Source organism: Camarhynchus parvulus, chromosome 4, assembly GCF_901933205.1.
Source record: "Camarhynchus parvulus chromosome 4, STF_HiC, whole genome shotgun sequence".
Classification (NCBI taxonomy): Eukaryota; Metazoa; Chordata; class Aves; order Passeriformes; family Thraupidae; genus Camarhynchus; species Camarhynchus parvulus.
Genome location: NC_044574.1, coordinates 25,015,237 through 25,039,860, shown reverse-complemented (window position 1 = coordinate 25,039,860; position 24,624 = coordinate 25,015,237). Strand labels below are relative to the sequence as shown.

General features: G+C 38.5%; 2 protein-coding genes across 6 annotated transcripts in view; one reads left to right on the top strand and one right to left on the bottom strand.

Moving 5' to 3' along the window:
* Nucleotides 1–10,602: 10,602 nt before the first annotated feature.
* GNPDA2 (glucosamine-6-phosphate deaminase 2) lies at nucleotides 10,603–18,260 on the top strand. 5 transcript variants are annotated; one of them, XM_030947355.1, is made up of 7 exons: nucleotides 10,603–10,737; nucleotides 12,134–12,297; nucleotides 12,598–12,699; nucleotides 13,190–13,372; nucleotides 13,684–13,868; nucleotides 13,962–14,136; nucleotides 17,245–18,260. In XM_030947355.1, exons 2-7 carry the CDS (start codon nucleotides 12,174–12,176, stop codon nucleotides 17,301–17,303), a joined length of 828 nt encoding a protein of 275 aa, XP_030803215.1. In that variant the 5' UTR covers nucleotides 10,603–10,737; nucleotides 12,134–12,173; the 3' UTR covers nucleotides 17,304–18,260. The 5 variants fall into 5 exon arrangements, with proteins under 5 accessions (XP_030803215.1, XP_030803216.1, XP_030803212.1 ...); XM_030947356.1 differs by lacking the exon at nucleotides 12,598–12,699; XM_030947352.1 differs by having other exon boundaries at nucleotides 13,684–14,136.
* GUF1 (GUF1 homolog, GTPase) overlaps nucleotides 18,015–24,624 on the bottom strand; it is a 22,743-nt gene continuing 16,133 nt past the window's right edge. Inside the window, exons 15-17 of the mRNA XM_030947351.1 lie at nucleotides 23,587–23,706; nucleotides 22,658–22,694; nucleotides 18,015–21,648 (exon numbers count right to left, since the gene is read on the bottom strand). Coding sequence (XP_030803211.1) covers nucleotides 21,511–21,648; nucleotides 22,658–22,694; nucleotides 23,587–23,706 — 295 coding nt within the window. The 3' untranslated portion in view covers nucleotides 18,015–21,510. The remainder of the gene's footprint in view (nucleotides 21,649–22,657; nucleotides 22,695–23,586; nucleotides 23,707–24,624) is intronic.

Below are 24,624 nucleotides of genomic sequence, written 5' to 3'. Positions count from 1 at the left end.
CAAATGAACTTAGATGCTTAATTACCACAGCATAATATATCTTTGTGATCTTATGTACTGGAGGATCATCAGAGAAATTTGCAAGCCAAAAGTTTGGTATGTCCCAGCCTAGGAGATATGCAGGAAAGGGAGTGCCTTTCAGAACAACCTCAGAACTATGCAGTGAAATATGTTCAGGTGTTGCTTGCCCTAAATCCATTGCTTTACTAGGATAGGACGGTCAGCAGTTGGGACTCACTCAAGTGAGGAGTTTCAGATTTGGAGTGTCTCTTGTCCAACCTGTTGCCTCTTGCTCAAGTATACACCCACTGCCCTAAAAACCACGCAGACCAGCTGCCCTATGAATTTGGAGAGAGGTGGAGGTACAAGGCATTTAAGCTGGGAACTGGGGAAGGAAAGGAAATCACTGCATTTTGGGCTTTGATGGGGAAACAGAAGGGTGAACTGGAAAAAGAGGCGTTTTTTTGGGGAAATTCATTTAAATGAGATGGGCTAGTTCAAGAAGCTCAGCTAAACTTGTACAAGTAAAAGACTTTGCAAATTAAATCCATGTGCACACCTGAAAACCTGCAAAGAATAACTTAAACACTGACATAAAATTGTTTTGGGCCACTGTGCACAGAATTGAAACCCAACTCATGCAGAATGGGTTCTGTGTTTTGGAGGCAGTAAAACCATACTTTTCCTCTGTATCACCTTCTCTGTATCTCTCTAGTGGTTCTCTCCCACAAGACCATATTCACTTTTCTCTTAGATTCTCTTAGATTTTTTTTGTATTTCCAGCTTCCACTGCTTTTCCATGGCATTAACCAACAGTATGTTCTTCTCAGCTGGCTTCTTCTGTGTCAGGAATGTTCCTCATCTGTAGATAAACTCTAAGACAACCAAATTTTAATTTCCCAATTAAATTTTAGCTTCATATAGTCATAGTAATTCTATATAATAAATTATAACATTTATATAATAGTATTTATAATTAGATTTTAATTTTATAGTTAAATGTTTTATAAGAATACAAGAAGAGCTGTAATGGATCAAAGCAAAGATTCATCTTGCCCAGCAGTTTCTACAATGAGAAGAGGAATTTAGCATAGTGGGTGCTACTAGTTTCTGAATTAGAAGCAGCTAAAAGGATGGAGGCAACTGTCCCTTAGTCAAAGAGTATTTGACATATCTCCAGAATGAACAAATAAGGTCTTTAAGCAAGAGGCCATCTGTATGTAAAAAACCATCCATGTGACTTGCTCTCAGTACACTCCCACCACACATCAGTGAATCAGTTATGAGCTGACTCCTTCCATCCGTTTGTGGCTTCTTGTTTGTGGATTCATGCCTTGCCTAAATTGAAATCAGCAGGAGCACCTACTCCTAGACATAATCTGGCTGTGTCAGTTGCCAGCAGCAATTACAGGAACTCATGGGGAACATTGGCTGCAGGTTACTGAAACAGATGTCAGTTGTAACAACATAGGCATGAGACTGAATTTCAGTGCAAGCAGCCCAAGGTGCTGTGTGCAAGTTCCAACAGGTCCAGCCACAAATCAGACCGCCACCAAAAAATCACAATTTGCAACCATCATTCATATTCAGAGCAAGTTCTGCTTTCATCTGCCTCATGGTGTCACAAACATATTGCAGCATTAAAATGCTTTTTTATTTCCTGCTGAGGCTTTTTAACCTTACCAGAGGTATGAAAAGTAGAGAGGTGGAGATGTGACAACAAGCAATTAGAAACATAAGCTCATTGCTATTGTAGGAGGACAGTCATTCTAGGAATAAGGCTAGCAAAATTTAGATTAATTGTGCTGGAAGACTTCTTTTTAATTTATTGAATTTCAAAGTAAATGAAGCCAAGAAATGTTTCTGAAAGTTTTTGCTACTATCACTCACAAATGTGCTCCCTTTATAATTCACATCTCTGCTCTGCATATTTGAAAAGAAGAAAACATCTTAAAAATGCCCAATATGCTCATGCAAATAATCAGTACAGGTGTGTCTGTCACATGTTAAGACCTGTCCTGAGCCTGCCCCACCTTGTTTTCTATTCAACCTTAAGGCCACAAGCAGAGCCCCCTGTCCTGCCAAGGTAAAAACCCCTAAGGTGAGAGCAGGATCAACATAGCAGTGAGTTTTACCACAACTTACATTGCATCACAAGTCAGGCCAGGGTCTACAAATTCTTCAAACATTTCACAAACTGACTGGTCATCCCAGCTCCCAGAGTATACCCTGTACTCTCTCAGAGTACCCCTTCTCCCCTAGGGAAAGCCAAAGCCACAGCAGGAAATATGTAGCCTGTTTTCTGCATTATCTAAACATCCCGGGGGAGTGCTAGAGCAGCCTGAAGAAAACAGCTCCCCACATACTGGCTGTTGTCCCACTACACACAGGCAGCCACCAATGTGAAGCTTCTGAAAGGAGCTCAGCACGAAGTACATGTTTTCCACTAACAGACTAAACATTCGTATCACTGATAACATACAAATTAACTGAAATGGGCCATTGTCATAAACATTGCCTATGAAAAAGACTAGTTTTATATGTAGCTAGGCAATTACTCATTGAAAAGTGTCTTTAGCTTCTGTCTACATCGTTCAAGCCAAGACTAGGAGAGGCCCCATCCTTCCTGCCAGAGAAGGACATCAAGCACTGTAAAGCCTCAGCAGGGAAAGACCATGAGAGGAATGTGGAAAGAGTGTGATGTTTAAGGATGACACACTGAGCATGGAGAGGCAAACTCATAAAGCCTTGGGTGCAAACCCTTAACCAAAGAGCAGTGACACCCTAAGTCCCTGCTCGGGTGAGTTGGATCACATGTGCTACCCTTACATCCTGGCCTACAGGGAGAGAAGTTACTCCTTTTGCCAAATTGTCTGCAGGTGCAACTCTGAGTGTCAGGAAAGCTCAGCAAACAGAAGCCATCCTAAATATTTTCCTGTGATTTCCAGCTTTTTCTACCTTATGGTTATTTTATTTGTCCCCCTGTGCCCCTGGAAGACGCAGGAGATGCTGGAGTGGTGGATACTTTCTGCCTGTTCTCCCTGCCTAAGTCAGATCCTGGCACAGTTTCAAGCTTGCCCAAGTGTCTGCTATAAACAACACTTAAAACCAAAGGCAATGTCAACCAAAAATGTATTTCCTTTCACCAACTGCACTAACCTTGAGGTGAATTATAAATTCTGTTAGTATTATCCCACCTGTAGAGTAGGAATAGATTTTATAGGTTTTGAAGTAAATGGGTTGCATTTTGTATATTTTTAGATCTTAAAAAATGAATATGTATTTAGAAAGCCTGACTCTACACAGACCTTGTTAAAGAAATACAGCATACAATGTTAGAGAGAGGGACAAATCTGGCCTCAGGTCTCTCACCTCCTCTGCTGCTGATCACCATCCTCTTGGCCTGAGGTGGTGACAGAGATCTGGCAAGTCAAATAAACTGTTTTACACTCACACACACACACACTTATATAGCTACACATATATGCATATATATGCCAAATAATTAATTTGGTACAAAAAAATATTCTTTCTGAGGCTTTGTCATGTCTAAATAGTCCCTCATCCCACATTTTATCACATAACTGCTAGATCTAAGATAGTTTTAAGACATATAAATACATTTCTAAAGGCACTATTTAACTTTGTTACAATTTATCTCTCTCAAACTTCAAAATTATACTAAAAAGTTGATGAGAATGATGAGTGCTTTACAGTGCCAAAGTTTGAGGGAAGTTTTGACTGGTTCCAGGATAGGGGTAGAATGGGTGGGAACAGCAACACACCTGCATTGCTATAGGAGATCTCTAAGTCCTCATATAAGCAGAAAAATCACACAAAAAAACCCCAGTCAGTTATGCTGAGAGAGAAGAAGGGTTTGTAATGGGAGACACCTGGAGACTGGCTGTTTTGTCTCTGAAACAGGTACATACACAACCTCAAATAGTACAGTCAGCCTACTCTCTGGTGACAGGCAGCTGCTCCTGTTCCTCAGATTTACAAAAAAATGGAATTCTCCTGGGAGAGGAATTTGTTTAAGCCTCCTCTGTTTTCTCAGTTCTTTTATAATATCCCCAGGTTGGGCAAGGAGCATTATCTTCCCTTTTGGGAAAGTGACCCAGGCAGGACCCACACTTCAGCAGCTGCACGGTGTGATAACCATTTTCTAAACTCTACTTGATAGTGGGCTGCTGCAGACAAGTGTGCATAGACTGAAAAAGTCTCTAATTAAAATGGTAGCACAGAAAACACCAAGTGAGTCCAGATAAACACCCAGCAGCACTTCGCTCTACATTCTCCAAGCTAAGTGTAAATATATTTCTGATCTGCCCGAGCCATGCCTCAGCCTAGACAGAGAGCATGGCCCCCACGGCAGAGGACATCAGCAAAGTTCCCAAAAACAAATTTCCATGTGTGTGACGGAAATCAGCTGTAAAAAAAAATGTATGAGTCCCACTTTACTGGAGTCGTTTACATAGATATAGATACAAATTTATTTATGTTTTCAAGGAGTCTGAAGGTGATTCTGTGTGTGTGACGGCAGCTGTGGGAAGGCAGGCAGGCAGGCAGCGGCCAGAGCGAGGAGCCCGGGAATTCCAGGGATCCCCGGGCGCGGGCCGCTGCTGCCACCTGGCGGCCGCGCCGCGCCATCGTCCCGCGCCGGGCAGCCCCGGCCGTCACCCTGCCCAAACAGCGGCACCTGGGGAGTCAAAAAGGTTAAAAAAAAACCCAAACCCAAAGCTGATATTTGAAAGGTTTACTCAAAACACTGATAATAGTTCCAAATTAATTTTTTTGAATATGCTTTATTGTAGAAACCCAGGGCACAGGGAATATTTCTCTGTCTGCTCTGGGGTGCCCTGACACTCAGGGGAACACTGACTTTGACCCTCATTCATGGAGAAAGTTTCCTAGGCTTCAAGATAGACCAGAATCCACAAGTGTGAAATAGATTATAGAGAGTAGTGTAGGTGTATCACTTGGTGATAAATTTAGGTTTTGGGATTTTTAGTATGCTGTGGATGGAAGCAAGATGGAGGGCACAGGGTGTCGTCCTGGGCTTCTTCTACATCCTTCTTCCTTCTTCTTCATGGGTTTGGGTGGCATTTTGTAATTGGGCAGAAAAGTCCACATTGAGGGCTCCTCGGGATCAGTTATTGGGTTAAAAGGGAAAATAATCTAGGTGTCAGTTCTTAATTGGATTGTTTAGTCTTAAAAGACATTGTAACAAGAGATTGTTGGCCATTTTGTGCCTTCTAATGAAAAGCTGCCGAACTCACAGTAGTGAGACTGTTTTACTGATAAGAGATAATAAACACCTGAGTCCAAACATGAACTACCATCTCAAGTACCTTCAATCCAGACTCAGAAACCACAACTGGGACCACCACACTTTATAACTGATCTCTCCAAGCTTTTATTAAAAAAAAGATGCAAAATACAAAGTCCATTCCACAATAAAAAGCAACAATCTTTATTGGATGCAACATTCTTTTCAAATACTAAAAAAAACACTTATTGACACTTGCTGACTACTCTGGTTATCTTTCAGCATCTGCGAATACTAGCATGAAACTTTAAATCCTGGTTTAGTTTTGCACAAACACAGTCAAATGAGAATATTTACATGAGCACTAAGGACTCAAAAAGTTTTTTGATACTCACAAATAACATATAGCCAGAAACATGCCTAAGCACTCAGCTGATTGACATAGAACGGCCTGGCTGCAAAACCAGGGAACCTATTTCCCATCTGCACATCTGGAGTAGCATGGAGCATTAAACACACCCTGTGTATTTCTGTGCCCAGTCTAAACCATGTACTCTGAAAGAACAGGCTTTAACAGCAGCTGAGAGCACTATCAGAAATTTCTCTCACCACCGCTGCATACATCAAGAATGCTCACACTGCAGGGGCAGAGCCAACCATCAATCAGTGCACCCATACTTGTGACGCAGCTGACACGTCATTAAAAGGCAAAGATCTGATGTGGAGGGAATGTGTCTCTGCCTGCTTGTTCTGGCAGAGAGACTTGTGGAGAAATAGCCTGGTACTTCAGCACACAGGAAAACAATCAGCATCAGATCTCTCTACATGGCAAAATGAAGCAGTACCAAGTAGCAAACTCCCACACTGAACCCCCACTCTCAGAACTGAAGAGTCCACCAGCAAAAAAGTAATAGAGCGATTGTACAATAAATACTCCTCTCATCCCCTCTACTGTTTACTCTGCAGTGACCAACTCTTACATTCAGAACCAGCTGGTACTGACTGACTGTTTTGGTACAGACTCCACCAGAATCCATGCAGGATGCACCAACACATTGCAAGAACAAAACCAGAAAACAAAAGCATAGGGTAGGGATCTGTTACTGCGCAGAGCTTCACAAACTGACTCAAAGCCTTGCCTATGAAAATTAAGGTGGTGCTATATATTAGCTAGGTGCTTCATTTGTGAATCTGCTGACACAGTCCTAGCATCCCAGAATCTCATGTTTCCCATTTCACTGGAAAATGGCTCCCCTGGGCTGGTTGCATGTAGCATAACCCAAAAGACATCACATGCCATGTACACCTCAGCTGATAGAAGCGTGGTGAGATCTAACCAGTGAAGTTTTATAGAAAGCTGTTAAAAGTACAGGGATGTAATGCACATGGGAAACTATCTTCAGTCTTTGTGAGAACTAAGCAAAGCTGCCAAGTGGATTTGGTCCCCTCAGGCTTATGTCCAGAAGAGAAATGAAGTTAGCAGAAATTGTCTGCTTTAATGGCAGGAAAACCGCAGACTATTGACCCTGTGGCATTAAATGAAGCAGCTGGGGTAACAACCAATGTCTTTACATTCTTTCAGAGTTGTGAAAATTAGGAAAAAAAATCTTCACTGCAGTTTTTCCCCTTCTCCCCACACAGTTACCACCCTCTAAAAGGTCTCATGTTATTTTGTATCCTTATGCTTGATTGCACAGGCATTACACAGCAGAATTTTGGTGGGTTGAGGAGACAGTGGGAGAAAATAAGATGGACAAAATCCTCATGGATCAAGATAAAGGCAGTTTGATAAAAAAAAGGCTGTGCATGGAAACAAATGAAAACACAAGATTTATTCTCTACTTTCCATTAGTAGGTGATGTCCAGCTATTTCCCAGGAAGCAAGGAAGTGTGTGTACCAGTTGCTTAAGAAGACAAATAAATAACACATTTATTAATAACAAATACCTGGCTCTCTCCTCCCCACACCCTTCCCTCTCCAGCCTTCTCTTAAATGTTGTGTCTGAGCAGATATCTTATGTTATGGATATCCTGTGGTCAGTGGGTCAGCTGTCCTGGCTGTGTGCCCTCCCAAGATCCTGCCCACCTCAGCCTCCTGGCCAGGGGGAATGCTGGAGAGACAGCCTTGATGCTGTGGAGGGCTACTCAGCAGCAGCCCAAACACTGGAGTGTTACTGACACCCTTCTAGCTACTAATACAAAGCACAGCACTGTGAGAAATGCTATGGGAAAATTATCCCACCTCAGCCAGACTCAATAGAAGTGTTTCATTCAGCAACGTAATAAAAGTGAGTCTTGTTTTAAAGTGTTTTCAGCAATTACTTGTTTCTCAATCTCTACATTTAATGCCTTGGCAAGTATTTTCATTGCAACTTTTTTGTTTTGTTCTCAGAGTCCTTCCTACATGTCAACATCCATATGAGAAATTTTCCTTCACAGGTCCCAGCTTTCTGCAGGATCCTTTGTTCTTCCAACTGAATCAGAGGGAATCTGAAGGAACAGAGCTATCTTGTTAAAAGTCTGGGTTCAGCTGAAATTGAGGTGGTCGTCCTCAGGTAAAACTCAATGTAGTTTGGGTACTATGGAAGTATATCCAGTTTAAATTCATAGTTACTTAAACACAGGTTTTAAAAAAGTGAGCTGATCATAGCACATAGCAGATGTGTACAAATCAGATCACCAGGAGTAGAGTAAATTAATTAATACTTAAAAGAAGGGGCCATTTAGAAAATAAAATTTAAAAAATCACAGAAAGACTGTTTCCAAAACCAAAAGATACTTATAATAAATAACTGTGAGACTTTGAAATCTCTAGTTATGCTACTCAGTGAAACATAATAAGGAACTAAGATTTTTTTTTAGCATCTTAATTAGTAATCGTTAACTATAACATTCAGTGCATATAGAGCATTTTTCATCTGCTACTAATTAGACAGGAAATTCTGAAGAATGACTTGGAAAATCATCCCCTAGGTATTAGCACACAAACAATGAGAGTAAGAATTGAATATGTTTACAAAAGACATTAGATAGACTTTGTCTATCTAATAGAAGCAGTTGATAGCATTGTGAAGTTTGCTAAAAGGCAACAGACAAGCTGCTGTTCCAAATTTAGGGGCAGTAGGAAAAAGAACAACTTCCACTGAGTGTGGAACAGTACATCATATATTCTCAGACCTCCTGGAGAACATGCTACAAGGGGGAGACTATTACCTGAATTTTAAGAGTTCTTCTGTAGTGATGAAAAAAAAAAAAGAGAATTTTCAAGTTGTAGAAACCAACGCAGCTTTTGGGAGAGGGGTGTGACTTCAGGTACCTAGGCGTATAGTAATACCAAAAAAATGTGTTAACTAGCCTACAGTATGCAGAAGTAGTTTACCTCTGAGGTGTTACACATGGTCCACAGAGGTAGGAAAAAAACCAGAATTGAAATCTAGAGACAAACCTTATATTCTTACATAGAATCTGAAAATCACCTCCACTGCAAGTATACTCTGAAACTATGAGAGCAGCAGAGGCTCAGAGCACCACTCAAGAAATGGCGCAAAACACTATACTTTAGGACCTGGTAAAATTTCTGAGATAAAGACTTATCAGAAGAATATGCATGAATTAAAACTGTTTATATTAGAAAGTTAAATTCAAATGAAAGGCCGGTTTTGAAACAAAAGGTATTTTTATTGGTTGCCTTAAGCACCAGAAATCTCAGAAAGACATATTTTCTCTCACAAGCTTGCAAACACACCTTTCATGCCCTTGGCAAAGTATTTCTCAATACCTTGAAAGAGAAATACAATTTCTCATTCTAAACCTTGCTAGACAGGCTCACGGAACCACAGAATATACTGAGTTGGAAGGGACCCGCAAAGATGGGTCTTAAATGAATGACCTACATGGGGATCAAACCTACATTAAACCCTTGGCATTATTAGCATCATGCTCTAACAACCTGAGCTAAACTGTCTTGCCAAAAAAATGTATCATTATGCTCCTGCATGACTCCAGAATTTTATTTATTTTTTAAATACACACTCCCCTTTATTAGCTTCCTGTTTTACTGTTCAATCATTTTTTTCCTCAGACAATCATGCTCCTACCCAGTAAACAGATTTATCCTGGTCTTCTATCATGGTAAGGCCTCAGTGAAGCCTACAAGTATGTGCATACACATATATTCAGAATTATGTTGTTTGCTCATCCCCCTACTCCAGTTTCCTCACTCCAGTTTGAAGCACCACCCTTTCAGACTATTAGCCCTTTCCACACATCAAGATCTATCTGTTAGATTACCTGTTTAATTACAGCTTAGCTAAGGCTGTGGAATTACTTGACTGCTTTTAAAGCAAAAAATTAATCACAGAATTGTTAGGGTTGGAAGGGACCTCTGGAGATCATCAGGTTCAACCCCCTCTGCTGAGGCAAGGATCACCTGGAGCAGGTGACACGGGAATGTGTCCAGGTGGGTTTTTCATCTCCAGAGACAGGAAACTCCATGACCTCCCTGGGCAGCCTGTTCCACAGCTCTGCCACTCTCAAGGTAAAGAAGTTCTTCATGTCAAGGTGGAACTTCTTGTTTTAGTTGATGCCCATTACTCCTCATCCTGTTGCTGGGCACCACCAAAAAGGGTCTGGCAGCATTCTCTGATACCCTCCTTTGAAATATTTATATGCACTGATGAGATCCCTCCCAGTTTTTTCCTCTGCAGACTAAACAGGCCCAGCTCCTGCAGTCTCTCCTCAAGAGAGCTGCTCCAGACCTCCCATCATCCTTGCAGCCTCCACTGGACCCTCTCCAGTAGTTCCTTGCCTTTCCTGCCCTGCGGAGCCCAGAACTGCACACAGCTCCAGATGCGGCCTCACCAGGGCTGCGTGGAGGGGCAGGATCACTGTCGCCCTGCTGGCCACTGTTCCCCCAGGAATGCACCCCCAGGATACCACTGCCTTTCCTGCCCGCAAGGGCACCGCCGGCTTAGGGTCACCTTGATTCACCAAGACGTTGATACTTCACGTCATTAATTTTTTCCAGTAACTACGCACGACTTTTGCAGCAACATCACGCAAACATTTAGGCTATAGGGCAACCTTTTTTTCCATTAAGATCTCAGTGTGCTCCGCAGCAGAGGGGCTGCAAGAGGAGCTCTCGAGCACAGCCGTGCTCCAAGCTGGAACCCCTGGCATCTCCCGGGCCGCTGGGCCAGGCTGGGCCGAGCGCTCCGTCGCTGGCTCCCGCACCGGCCCGGCCGCACCGGCCCGGCCGCACCGGCCCGGAAACGCCCACGGGGCGAGGAGCCCATTTCCCGTCCCCGCCGGCCGCTTCCGGGTCGCGGGGCGGGTTCCGCTGGAGGCGGCGGGGCGGGAGCTGTGGGGCGGGCGGCGGTTCCCGTCCTCCTCCTCCTCCTCCTCCTCCTCCTCCTCCTTCATCTCGTCCTGGTCCTGGTGTGGCTAGTGGCCGCCGCGGGCTGTCCCGGGTGAGCGGGGCCGGGCAGGGCGCGCAGTGGCCGGCCGGGGAAGGGGAGGCCGCGGGGGCCCGGGGCTGCTGTGCCGGCGGCGCCCCGGCTGCAGGTCTCCTTCTCTGCCAGTGTAGGTTTATCACCCCTCCGTCTCCACCATCGCCAAAAAAACCCAAAAAGTGTCCTTAGCCGAAAATTCGCTGTGGTTCTGCTGCTGTCCGTGGCTCCCTGCTCTTGAGAGCATCCCCGTGTTCCCAGCGTAAAATTGCTGGGATTTTATGAAACCAGCCTAAAGCCGCGCAGTCTGTCCTGCTTTTCAAGGCACGCTTTTCCTTCTCGGGAATGTGTGCTAACTCTCGGGTGTGTGCGAATAGCGTTTCCTCGGCAAAGGTGAGTTTGACTTGTCATGGCTCAGCTGTCCAGGGAGATGGAGCGGCACAGGCAGCACACGGTGATGATCATCACTTTCTTTCTTCTTTAGTGGGACAAACCTGGTTGAGTACTTTAATTCATATCTGTTTTGAAATCAGCCGCTCATATGGGGTCAGCTAAAAGTAGTGTGGTCTGTCATACCGGTGACCCTAGGCTTCTGAGAACTGTGTTGTTTCTGGCTAATGCTGAGCCCACCCGGACCTGGGAAGAGTAACGCATCCCAAACTGGGGAAAGAGCCTCAGTCTTTCTGGAGTAATTACCAGACTGTTAAGCAGAAATTAATGGAAAAAATGAGTTTCACTTAAATGCAAGAGATGCTTGTATACTTCTAGCAACCAAGCTTGTTTTCTGGATAGTCATGTTAAAAGTTGATACAATTGCACTCAAAGCCTTTTAAATTTTTGTTTAAATTTATGTGGCAAAGAAAAAATGTGGTATCATATTTTTTCCTGTGAACTGTAAACATTTCAAATATCTCTAATGCTTTAATGGTTTTTTGGTTTTTTTGCAGATAATAAACTTACTGAAGCATTGTTAAGGAGCTAGAATGAGAGTGAAAGGAGCTTTAATAATTTAGTCCCAGTTAGGTATTTTGGTTATAGAAACATGGGATTATTCTGGGTCTTGTTTTTCAAGTTGTAGGCATTCAGCTGGTCATAAGAAACAGGAATTAATCTTGGTATATAGGTATTTCCTCTTTTCTGACGGTAATGACGAAAATAATGAAGTTCAAAATGGCTTGTTCTCATCTTGTTTTAGCTTTTCCTGTTAATAGCTTGAAATTAGTCTGTGGATTTTGATAAATATTTTGACTATAATCTATCATTTGGATTCTGTAGCTTTTCTCTTGATTGTCCAGCTTGAACTAGGTATGCTAATACAAGTCATTGGTATGGAAGATGATTTTTTAATCTCCTCTGTAATCTAAGAGTTTTGCAACTAATGTGGTGCTTATTTTTAAAACTTCAACATTTTCTCCAGGTTTAAGTTTGTTTTATCATACAAGTTCTTCACTGCCATAATGAGGCTAGTAATTCTTGAAGATTATGATCAGGCTAGTGAATGGGCAGCCAAATACATCTGTAATCGTATTATCCAGTTCAAGCCAAGTCAAGGAAGATATTTCACCCTTGGTCTACCAACAGGCAAGTTTTATTCAATGTCTTTGTAAATAACTAAGCCTGGAACAATGTTTGTACCACTGGCAGCAGATACAGTATTTAAAAGAACATAAGTATTTTTGGTAATTTTCTAACTTTTTTTTTTAATATTAATTTGATTTCTGTGCAAAGTTGTGATAGTTTGAGAAACTGATAAATACTAAATGAGAAACAGCAGATTGCTTGTATGTTGAAAAGCATTGTAGCAAAATTTGACTGTGAAGACATTTAAATACACTGAAAATGTGCAAATACACAGAACAGTAGAAAAACTTTATTTAACAGGAAGCACACCTTTGGGATGCTACAGAAAGCTGATAGAATATCACAAAAATGGAGATCTCTCTTTCAAATACGTAAAGACTTTCAACATGGATGAGTATGTAGGTAAGATGTGCTATTATTTGAGAACATCATGTAGTGGGTTTTTTCCTTATAAAAATTATTAAATATTTTGTCAAAGTACCAGGTTAGTCTAGTATATTTGTATTCCTATATCAGACTGGTGTCCCAGCATTCTTCTGTTCCTTTATCTACAAAAATGCAAAAATAAACACCGGGCTAAATCCAGTGGTTCACAGTACTTCCGTAGAATTATGTTGTCATGTAATATTAGGACTGCATTTCTGTTGAAGACTTTACACTCTGGGATAAGATGTATGTGGAGGGAGTGTAAACCAGTCACCTTGTGCCAACAGGAAACCTGTCTTCTTGTTGTAGTTTCAAATCTTTATTTGAAAGATTTATTTGACTCAGGTTTGCTTTGCATGCCCTACATCTGATACATACACACTAGAATTAAGGCTAAATACAGACTTGAATTAAGGCTGTTTGGTTAAATCTTGTCATATGGTAATTTCCCTATAAATCATTTCAGGGCTTCCCAGAAATCATCCAGAGAGCTACCACTCCTATATGTGGAATAACTTCTTTAAGCATATTGACATAGATCCGAATAACGCACATATCCTTGATGGGAATGCACCAGACTTACAGGCGGAATGTGATGCATTTGAAAAGAAAATTGAAGAAGCAGGGGGGATTGATCTGTTTGTTGGAGGTATGAAGAAATGCTCTACGGTTAGTTACAATTCAAGCACATACACCAATTCTTTAATCGCTATTTTCATAACTTGACTAAAACACAAATTTTTCAATTATTGTGTAAGAAAGTTCTGTGACTAACAAAGAATCAGTATAAATTTCAAAAGAGAATGGTTGGTGTCCAAGTTTCTAATGACTTAAGTAAGTTTTTATTGAAAATGGGGAAGCAAGAGGAAAGGATGAGCCCTTTTTTATTAATTTACAATGTTTGAGGATATATGTTGACTCTCAGGTCTGGAATGATTTATTTTTTTTAACTTTGAAAAGGCATTGGTCCAGATGGCCACATTGCATTCAATGAACCCGGATCAAGTTTGTCTTCAAGAACAAGATTAAAGACTTTAGCAATGGACACCATTTTGGCAAATGCTAAATACTTTGATGGAGACTTATCTAAAGTACCAACTATGGCGCTAACAGTTGGTGTGGGTACAGTGATGGATGCTAGAGAAGTAAGAACTCATTTAGTTCTAGTTGCATGTGTGTTTTCAAGATTAGTTGGTATTGATACTGGGATTAAAAGTAAAGAGACCTTTGTTTTGCAGGTGATGATTCTTATAACAGGTGCACACAAGGCTTTTGCATTGTACAAAGCAATTGAAGAAGGAGTCAATCATATGTGGACAGTTTCTGCTTTCCAGCAACACCCTCGCACTATCTTTGTGTGTGATGAAGATGCTACTTTAGAACTAAGAGTTAAAACTGTGAAGTACTTTAAAGGTGAGCACTGAATCACAGGTCATGTGTTTATGCAAAACCGACAGCTTTGAAATTATACTAATTTAAACCTGAGCCTTCCAACACTTTGCAGTCACTAATGTATAATGCTATATAGTCAAAATATAAATATTAATTTATTTCTTGTGTTTGGAAAATTGCCAGGAGGCATAACTTGTGCTACCTACATTCCAGAAAATATACTTGGGAAGAGTATTTCCTTTGCTTCCAGTTTAAACAATAGTTTAGTAATCTTTAACTTTAAACAGCAGTAATCTGGTGTTCCAGAATACTGGTCTTAAGTTTACTAGAAAGTTTACCTTAAAAAAAATCTTAATACATTTATTAATCCTGATACATTTCCATGCTGCTTTTGCTACGTGCTGTAATGTGATGTCTACTAAACTGCAATACAGACTTTGAAGCCACCTGGGAACATTTTTCATGTGCAATTAGCATAACAGTGTATCCTGGCTTTGAAAACATTGCACCATTTTTTACTTGTGTGTTTTTTGTATTTGTAGTAGGTATATTGGGGCAAACTTAAAGTCAGGATATTTGATAGTAGTTGAGACTTCCTAGACTGAATTCTGTTTGACTGAGACAGTAGAAGCTGAGAAAAGTAGTTTTCTCCTGACTGTACTAGCACAGCACATGCAATTGTGTGACTCAGTTGTTGTTCTCACTAGCATGGGTACCTGTAGTAGCTGAGGTATCAGAGATCAAGATTGTAATTTATTAAATCCTTTTTTAGAGCATTATATTACCAGAGCTCATATATGTATTGGATTGCAGTTTGGACACTTCTATGATATTTATCCTGATACCTCTTGTGGCCAGCTTGTTAATTTTGAATTTTTCAGTATGCTGTTCTCTGCTATGTATTTGTGGGGTAGGAGGGAGGGTTAGTCTTCTCTTGTATCACACTGCTAGATAGCACTTATTGTTGTTTTCAAAGATAATTTTCTCTAACTGCTTGGATAAGTTTTAAACATTATCCTGTATTTTATATAAGCAGAGGCTTTGCTTGGGAAATACAAACGTAATGTAGAATCACTAAATATAAATTACACTGAACATTGCTTTAAAAAATATCAAGGGCTAGGATTTATGAATGTGTGCTATTGTGTCACTGTATTTAATTACCCTGTAATACACAGCAATAGAACTTTTAAAGAGATGGTTTACTTTAAACTTAATTAATTTTGCCTGCTCTCAAATCACTGAGATTTTTCCCCCTTGTAAGATGGAGAAGTCAGTGTGGGTCAAATTTGGAATTATTTCTGAAACTTGATCTTCAGGTTAGACTTCTTAGGGAAGCTAGGTAGTTCTTAATAGTGGTATTTATAGTAGTGATTTATGGAGATTTTTCACCACTTAAAACTTTCAATATGAAACTGCTTTTTTTTTTGTTTTATAATCAAGTACCACACTGGCTGGTAAACAGATTAACCTATTCAATTTTTTCTAACTTTCTGAAAACCTATAATAGGCTAAAATTAACAAGTGTGCTTATGGTCCTACTTGCAACCTTCTTGAAGAATGAAACAGAAAATGAATTTTGAGTTTACTGATTTATCTGCAGATAAGTTAGTTCAGGATAGGTTTTTCCATACTTACGCAAGGTTTTTCCATACTTACGCATGCTCCTCTTAAAACTGCGTGCAGAAATCTGTTTATTCAAAGCATACTTGAATATCCAGTGGGACTTTCCTTTGAAATAATTGTTTTGGCATCTACCAAGTCTGGTTAAATATTCTTCATTAAGTATGACAGAAGCTATGCTTTGCAACCATTTTTCATGCATCTAGGAAGTAGATAATTATTTCATTTCCCCTTTTTAGAAGAGGAAAATATTAGTAGGAAGTTAAATGTTTTAAGGCTCAAAACATGTTTCTGGTTTACATAGTGTATGCAGCTTTTACTCTTTTATGTCATTTGACTTTTATGTCAAATGTATACTTAAGTTTTTGTCACTGTTAAACTGAAAAAATATTACACTTGATCTAACATCTGTATTTTATATTACATAATCACATAGTGATTAGTAATAGATGCTGCATAAGATGCCTTTTTTTATGGTCACCTACAGTAATGACCTTAGATTGTATAGTTAACACAAATTTCATGTTGCTGCAGTGACACTAAGGCTGCCACCAGCTGCATCATGTAGCAAAGGTATTTGAATATTCTTTACCATAGATAATAAATATGCAGTAATGTGAGATTTCTTTCATGGTTTTTAAGAAAATTACTTTTAGTGTTGCATATTTTAATTTTAGAAGTTAAGTCTTTAGTTCAATACTAAAATGGACTTTTACTTTGCGGATTGTGAACACTGATCATTACTGTTATTAGTCCACTAGGTGAAATGAGGTATAACCTGCCAGTGATCCAATGTCACACATACCTAGATGTAGGTAACATTTTTACTAAGTTATAGCAAAGTTAAGAAGGAAGCATCATTTTTTTATTAATTGCACTTCAGCATTTATCACAATTACAGTAGTTCAAGAGTAAAAAAATTAACCCCCTAATCACAGCTATGAAGGACTTGTATATGACAAGAAAAAGCCCAGCTACAACAGAAAACAGTTGAACTGCTGAAATTGAGTCTGCACTAAGAGTCTGGAGAATTTAATTTGATTTTGCCTGTCTAGGACCACAAGTACATGATTATTACAAAGACAGTATTACCACAATGCTAGAACATTTCAAAAGAACTCAAGCTGTCAACGTCTCACTATGTGTGCATCGAATTTTTATGGCAAATTGTGATGTGAGGGAATTACATTGCTGTTACACAGTTTTTAATACATGAAGATATATTCAGTTCATTTGGAAGTATTCCAGATGTGGTTTTTGGGTCTGTTATTAGAGAACTGTCTGGTCCTTGCTCAGCTGATACTGAATATGTCATTAGTATGCAAGTGATACAGGAATATATCTGCTGTCTCTGACTCTGAACTACTTTAAATAGCCATTTTTGTTCTCTTCAATGAATTATTTAAAATGTATACTTTGAAGCAAATTCCAAATAAAAATGTGGATAGAAGAAATGTTAACAAAGTATAACTAATGTAAAGCTGGCATTGTTGCTTTCCCCCCAAGGTTTAATGCATGTGCACAATAAGCTTGTGGACCCACTGTACAGTATGAAAGAAAACTGAAAGAAGACTGAAGAGGAACTCCATGTGGGTCAGCAGCAACAGTTTTAGGTAGCAGATGAGTTCACTGCTATGCAATATGCTGAAAACTGTTTAAAATGGGAAATCCTAGGTACTGTATTTTTAAAAAGGTCCAATATCTGTACATTCACATTCCATCTGTTTGCTGTGTTGTGCATTTTGCTTTAATATTTGGAGCTCCGCTGTTGGTACATCACTAAATGGAAAGAAACAAACTTGGGAGAGACTGCACGTTATGTAGAGAAGGGAAAAGCAGAGCACTTACTCTAGCACAGCAATGTATTGCATCTGCCTCATGTTAGAGATGATGACACTTCATTTCCCAGAATTCTTAATTTTTGGCTTGGTTAGTGTAACTACATTTTGCATTTGTGTCTCTAGGTGGAATGGTTTTGGCCTTTGCTATTACTACGGACTTGTAATAGTTGTACAATTTCTACTATGAAATGTTCTGTTTACATATATCTAATGTACACTGAGCTTTTGCACTTGGTTGCCTTAAATTTGTCTTAAACAGTTTTTGGGCATCTCAAGTCCTGCTGTATATTTTGGGCAAATGAAGATACAAAAACAGTGCCTAAAAATGCACCAAATTCTTCAAAGTTACAACTTGCTCCATGGATAAAAATATTAAACTTCTACAATAGCACTTTTTCCTCTCATGTACTTCAAATTACTTTAGGATTTTATATTTTTGGTAATCAAGCTTTATACATAAGGAAGAAATCTCAACCTACCTTTCTGGAGGTAGCTGGTCAATTATATAACTGATGTTACAATTAAATGCCTGAAAAGAGCTTAATTTACAGGACTATAATGTCTGCAAATGATCATTTAAAGCCAACTGTTAATCACTTTTTCACTGTATCATTATAAACATTGAGCTGTTACAAGGAATGTTATTTCCTACTTTGAATATAAGTAAAACTTAAATATAAATCTCTTCGTTTCAAAGTTGTTTCATTTCTAATAAAAATTGTCATGAGTAAATAGTTCAGAATTTCAGGGAGTGATTAGGCACCAAAGGAGAAAGATAAGAGTTTACTGATGAAGACTTTTTTTGGGAAAGCCCTTGTTGAAAATACTCACTGCAAGAAAGTACAACTAACCATAACTTCAACAATTCAACTTTTCACCCAAATGGCAGGCATGTAGTCTTTATTACAATATCACATTATCTCCCCAGGGATGTGGCAGGCTCACCTTTCATCTAGGTGACTTTTCTAGACTCATCTAGGCTCACCTTTCTCATAAATGGTCTTACAGAGTCCTTTCAAATCTGGACTGTTCTCTGATTCTGTGAAATTACAAAAGAATGGAAGAATCTGTCTACAGCAGTGTAGGAAGCCAGGCCTAGTGTTTCAATTCTCAACAGTACATTGAACATCCACATATTTAAAAAAGGTTTTCAGCTTTAAGGCTCAGTTTATGCACATGTATTTTTGAAGCGTAATGCAACATTGTGGGGAAAAAAGTTGAAAAGACTGCCTTTCAGAAGAATGCTGTTACAGGTAATGTATGACTCAAAATGCAATGTTAGGTTTGCCATTAGACTTTACATCTAAGCAAGTTTATAAACAATTCTATTACAAAAGCATGAAACTAAAAGTAGTAATTAATTTAGGTTAGTATTAATGAAATTGAATACAGGTTTCATCTTGATGATCATTATCCTTCATGTGCCAAAATGGAGAATGCTATTTAAACAATATTCTTGTTCTTTATTCCAGCACACCTTTCAGTCATGTGCCTCGCTCGGCACCCTTAGTCACTAAAGCCCTCTGTGTTGTCAAGATGTGCCAGATCACAGAATTAATATATTTTTTTCATTTTTAACTACTCGACCTTCTGTAAAACACAGGCCAGTTTAAATACCGGTACAGCAGAACCTGTCTGTACTTGGATCTGGGACTATTATTGCCTCTTTTAATGCACAGCTTTTGTTGTTCTCCAGCTTGTTTCTCTTGTTACACTATTTTTTTTAAATTTTGAGTGCTATATTATGTAATTTTTTAAGTACTACCACACTCTTTCTGTTATTTCATTCCTTAAGATACTTCCAATTTCATTTTATGAAATATCATTTCTTCAGGAGAATACCTTCCAAACTTGTCCACTACTTTAGTAGACAAGTCAACCCTTTAAGTTGCATAAGATTTAACCTGTTACTCTGCAGTAATGGCAAAGCAAGCATTTTCAAGTTCAGGAGGCCTTAAAAGTAAATTCTAAGTTAGCCTAGCAGATCAAGGTTACCATTTTATTCTTTTTCTCATTTTAAGGTCTTTCCAAAGGAAAGGGGGAATCAAAAGTAACTAGATAGAATCAGGTACATTTGTGTCAAAAACTAGTACCTCGTGTACTTTACAGGTACTGACCAGTTTAATTTAAAGTTCTTGTTCTGAAAAGTGATATGTGTACAAGTCCTCTCAGAATTAAGACTATAATTTGTAATTTTTTTCTGCCTCATGTGACTATAGTAAAGCTAAAACAGATTCTCAAGGCAGCTCTATCCATCTATGTAACTCATTTAATTAGGTAACATACCCTTGATGTGTCTGTCACTCAGCAAGGATATTATTTACTGTTTGGACAATCTCTAGCTCACCTTCAGTTTCTGCCTTATTCCTCAATACAGAATCACTGCTTGTAGGTCTGGTTCAAGGACTGGGGAGGACCTCATTTTAGCTCCTTTGCTCCTAGCCTGTATCCCTGCAGCTGTAGTTCCTTACATGCTAGCTTTTATAGGGGAGGAATAATAAGTGTGTTAGGGAGCCTTTATCCACAGCATCCTTCCTTTCTTCAGTGTCAGTAGCAGCAGCTTAGGTACCTTTATTTAAGGTACAGATACCTTGTTCACATCCAGATCTTTGGTTTTTCAGTGCACCTGAAACAGCTTCAAATAAAAAAAACCCCAAAACACACCACAACCACAACCAAACAGAAAAAAGCCCAAACAAAGCATTAATGTATCAGAACTCCCTCTCCCCTTTTTCTACACTCTGAAACTAATACAGGTTGAAAGGGAACGTGTCCTGTTCCATTCCATCCCTCCAAAGATTTTCCCAATTCCTCCTTATACACAGGCTGAAATAAAACTAGTTTATGATTAAAGTGTAGGTACAAGCCTAAATTTAAGGGCAGACTTTCCTGGTGACTGAGTACTTTAGCAGGTACGACTAGCAATTTGTTCTCTAATAAATATTTAATAACAAGAAATTAAGATTTGTGAAGAGCAAAACTAGTCCCTGAAGATCAAAAAAATTATTGCAGCTTAAAAGTTTTTGGATGCAGGTAAACTAGTTGTAAATACAATATATAGTAGGGTCATTAACTTATATTTATAATTGCCTTGTGTACACTTCCAAAAGTAACACTTCATGTTACACACACTACACTGCAGCATTTAACTGGGGATGTACTGACAAACTTTAATATGTAAAAAATATAAATAAAACTTCACCAACTACACCAAGATATGCTATAACCAAACCTTCATGTTAAATAATTTTTTAAGGCCTGAATTGGTCTTACTAGGGGAACAGTTACAGATCCTGTGTTTTAATATATGAAAACTTACCATTTCCCTGGAGATGAGCACAGCTAGGCTGAACTAATGGTAAATTTACACACTTCAACTGGTTTAAAATTAACAGCATGGTAAATTTAAAGAGTTTTGATTTTTTCATCTGATGCGGTTTCCCAGCATCACAATTTCCTGACAACAGCAACTTTAGAGAAAGTGAAACAGGAAACAGCTTGATACATTTGTGTCAACAGTTCAAACTTTAAAAGAAAAAAACCAAACCAACACAGCATTGTTTGTCTATACATACCTTTAAATTATTTTTATAATCTTTTTGCTGTATGGTTCCTCGCTATATATAGAGACTTGCAATGCAAAAAACCCCTGAAATTATGCTAATTTTAAGTGCTAAAAGTATGAAAACAATGGAATAAAATGAAAAAACAATATAATGTGAACTTTTGGATGCAGTCGTGTAACTTTAGTTTCATTATAATCTACAAATATATGTACATTTTTTAAGTCAATTAATCTTCGCACACATACCAAATTCATACCGTTTAAAGTCAAGTATGTTCCCTCTCACACTGATAAATCCTGTATTAGCTCACTTTGCTACTGTCTGCAAAAGCTGACATGATCTGGAAGATCAGATGTCACTGATCTCTATTTGTCAGTTTCTCTCTTTAGAACACGTATAAAGGCATCTCTTGGAACCTCAACATTGCCAATTTTTCTCATCAACCTCTTGCCTTCTGCTTGCCTCCTTAAAAGCTTCATTCTTCTTGTAATGTCGCCACCATACTGTGGAAAAAAAAATTACTAAGCATAAATTACAACTGCAGCTACAGTACATTCCAGCCACACAAAACTCCAGGGTTTAAAAATAGTCAGAAAGGCTGGTTATATTTTGACAAAAATATTACTTTATACTCCAAATAGTTTGGCCTAAAGGCAACTAGTTAAGAAGAACAAGGAGGAAAATAAGCACATTAATTTGGACAACTTACATGCCTGTAAGCCTGGCTGACACTAGACAACACATTAGATCCAAATCCCCTTGGAATAGCAGCAGGATACCAGCTCAGATACACTGTGGCATCTTGACTAGCATAAGGTGCTTACATCTAGAAAAGTGACCCAAACCCTTGTACAGTGATGAACAGTCACCATCCCACAGCTGGGCTTAGAAGAATTCTATTGCAGTTGTGAGAAAGGGACACTTGTTTAATATTTTCCAATATGTTCACTTCAGAGAGTTAAATCCAAGCTAAGTAAGAGGCCTCACAGTTTTCCAACAGCTTTGTTGAGTCTTGTCCATAGTCAACTATTGCACATTTAAAGCTTTATTACCAATGTATTACTGCAAACCGAAGTAGAAGTTTAATCACAGTCAAGTCTCAAAAGAAGCACATTTATATTTCCTTCTATCACCTGAGAACCAATTTAGGAAACATAAAGTTACCTATATGCCTGTGTACATACACACACATACAAACACACACACACACACATTTACTGTGTGCCTGCAACTATTAGAAAATGATGAGATGATGAAACAGACACACTCAAAGTGTGTGACTGAAAATGCCATTACTTTATCTGATCCACTCCTCAAGCTGCAGCAAGGGGTTACAAGAGTTGGATTTTAAAATAAAAGCTTAAAAGTATCTGTTAGAATTCCACAGACACTTAGGAGCACAAACAGAATATGTCTTTGCTGGGTTTCTAGGAAGATAGGCATATAATCTTAGCATGACTCTAAGGTTTACAAATGTCAGAAACATGAAGAAAAGAGAAAAAAAATACCTACACATTTTGCCACAACATTTTTTCTGTAAGGCTTCAGCCTGCAAAATAAAATAACACATACACCTTAACATATTAGAACATCTGCATGTGAAGCTAAGTACTTTAGTTGTTAAAATTTTACTTGTTTTTCTCCTAGTTTTGTAAGATGCTTTGGAATCATAACATTTTCAGATTTTGTATACAAAATATGAAGCTTTAAACAGAAGATATAATTCATGGTTTTCAATTCTAGAAACATCACTTAGGGCATATAATATGTACAAAAAGAAATCACAATCTTGGCTTTTTATCTGGAATTTCTGCTATGACTCACAGGAAGCGTTACATCCCTGTGTGTATATATATATAAACAAATTCTTACAGCACCTCTGCTGAATTCTGACCTTTAATTATTTTACCACTATTTAAATCCTATTTAAACAGCAACAGAAAAATGTGATGAGAAACGCAATATAAGGAAATGGTTTGCTTTAAAGAAGCGTGTGTTAGGAAAATGTTTTTGTGTTCAGCTGCAACATATTTCCTTTGGAACGGCAAAAATCAGCTATTTTTTTGCTGACTCTCACATCAAAGTATTCCACAAGTGACTGATTTTTTTCAGTAGTAAGAAACTTTTTCTACTGCCAAAGAGGAAGTAGACACATGTGTTGGAAGTTACACTTTATCCACTAAGTGCAATTCTGACCCCAAGCAATCTTAAATAGAAATACAATTTCTTTGTATAAATTTAATTCAAAATGTTTAGTCAACAGTCACTGCTCAAATGTGGGTTTTTTTCTTCAAGTAGCATGTATCAAGAAAAATACAACTTTATAGCAAAATCGAAGTCCTGTAATGTATAAAACTAGGTAAGACTTCACAAGTCTGTATTTTACGTATCTTAAAATACAGACAGAAAAAAAAGAAGGGGAACAGAAGGGCTTCACTTACGTTTCTCTTGCAATGATTTTCTTGCCAATGGCAGCCTGGATGGCTATTTCAAACAACTGTCTAGGAATAGTCTCTTTTAAACGTTCACATAGGAGTTTACCAGCAGCATAGGCTTTATCCCTGAAAAAAAAGGTCAGCAACACTTAAAATATATCCATAAATCAAACTGTTTGATTGAAGGATTTTAGTAGAGGGTTTTCTCTTCTTAACTCAGAAGATAAGCTGATCAGATCAAATTTTACATCTAATGAGTGGTCTCTGTATGTCACCTGTTTCATACCAACAAGTGATAAGACTGTATTAACCTCAGTATATAACATCATATCAAGTATTTATAAAAAATACCCTGATTATCCATCACAAATGAAGACATTTTGAATACTGCCACAGCTTAGCTTCAAGTGAAATTTTAAACTAGGTCAAGGAGAAATTTCATTGATTGTAGGTCCAAGTGGTCAAAATACAGGTATTACAGAATGCTTTCAAAGTCTGGTTTTATATCACAAGAAAAAAATAAATTAACATACTCTCGTCATCTGCTAATAAAAATTATCTAAATATATTCAGCATCTGCATATGCTTCAGGTTTTGGAAAGAGAAAACAACAAAAGGTCTAATGAAGCTACTAACAGATACTTTCATAAGCTGTTAGAAAGAAATGCGTCTATCTGTATAAAAATATCCATATTTAGCAGATATTTTTTACCAACATACATGTTTTCAGGTAGTGGCAATGTGACTCCTTGCCACCTGTACAGAGCAAACAGTTTAAACATGAAGTACTTGAGTCATGTTCATTGAGCGTTACAGTTTTAAGAGGTACATGTATTTACTAGTACAGTAAGAACAATTGATGACTATCTTAATACCAAGCTTGCAGTAATCTCTGTAATGCTTTCTCTATAAATGTTATTCAGCATAATTCTTACAGATGCAGTTTTTACAGTGGGAAGACTGAGAATACCTGCAGCAAGAGCAAAATGACAGCAACTATGAGTTTAAAAAAAACCAAACAACTGAAATCTAAAGCCAAAAGAA

Coding starts and splice junctions, on each gene's coding strand:
- GNPDA2 (XM_030947352.1), top strand. CDS start 12,174: ATGAGGCTAGTAATTCTTGAAGATTATGATCAGGCTAGTGAATGGGCA. Junction 12,700..13,189: donor CAACATGGATGAGTATGTAG/GTAAGATGTGCT, acceptor AAATCATTTCAG/GGCTTCCCAGAAATCATCCA. Junction 14,137..17,244: donor AACTGTGAAGTACTTTAAAG/GTGAGCACTGAA, acceptor TTTCCCCCCAAG/GTTTAATGCATGTGCACAAT.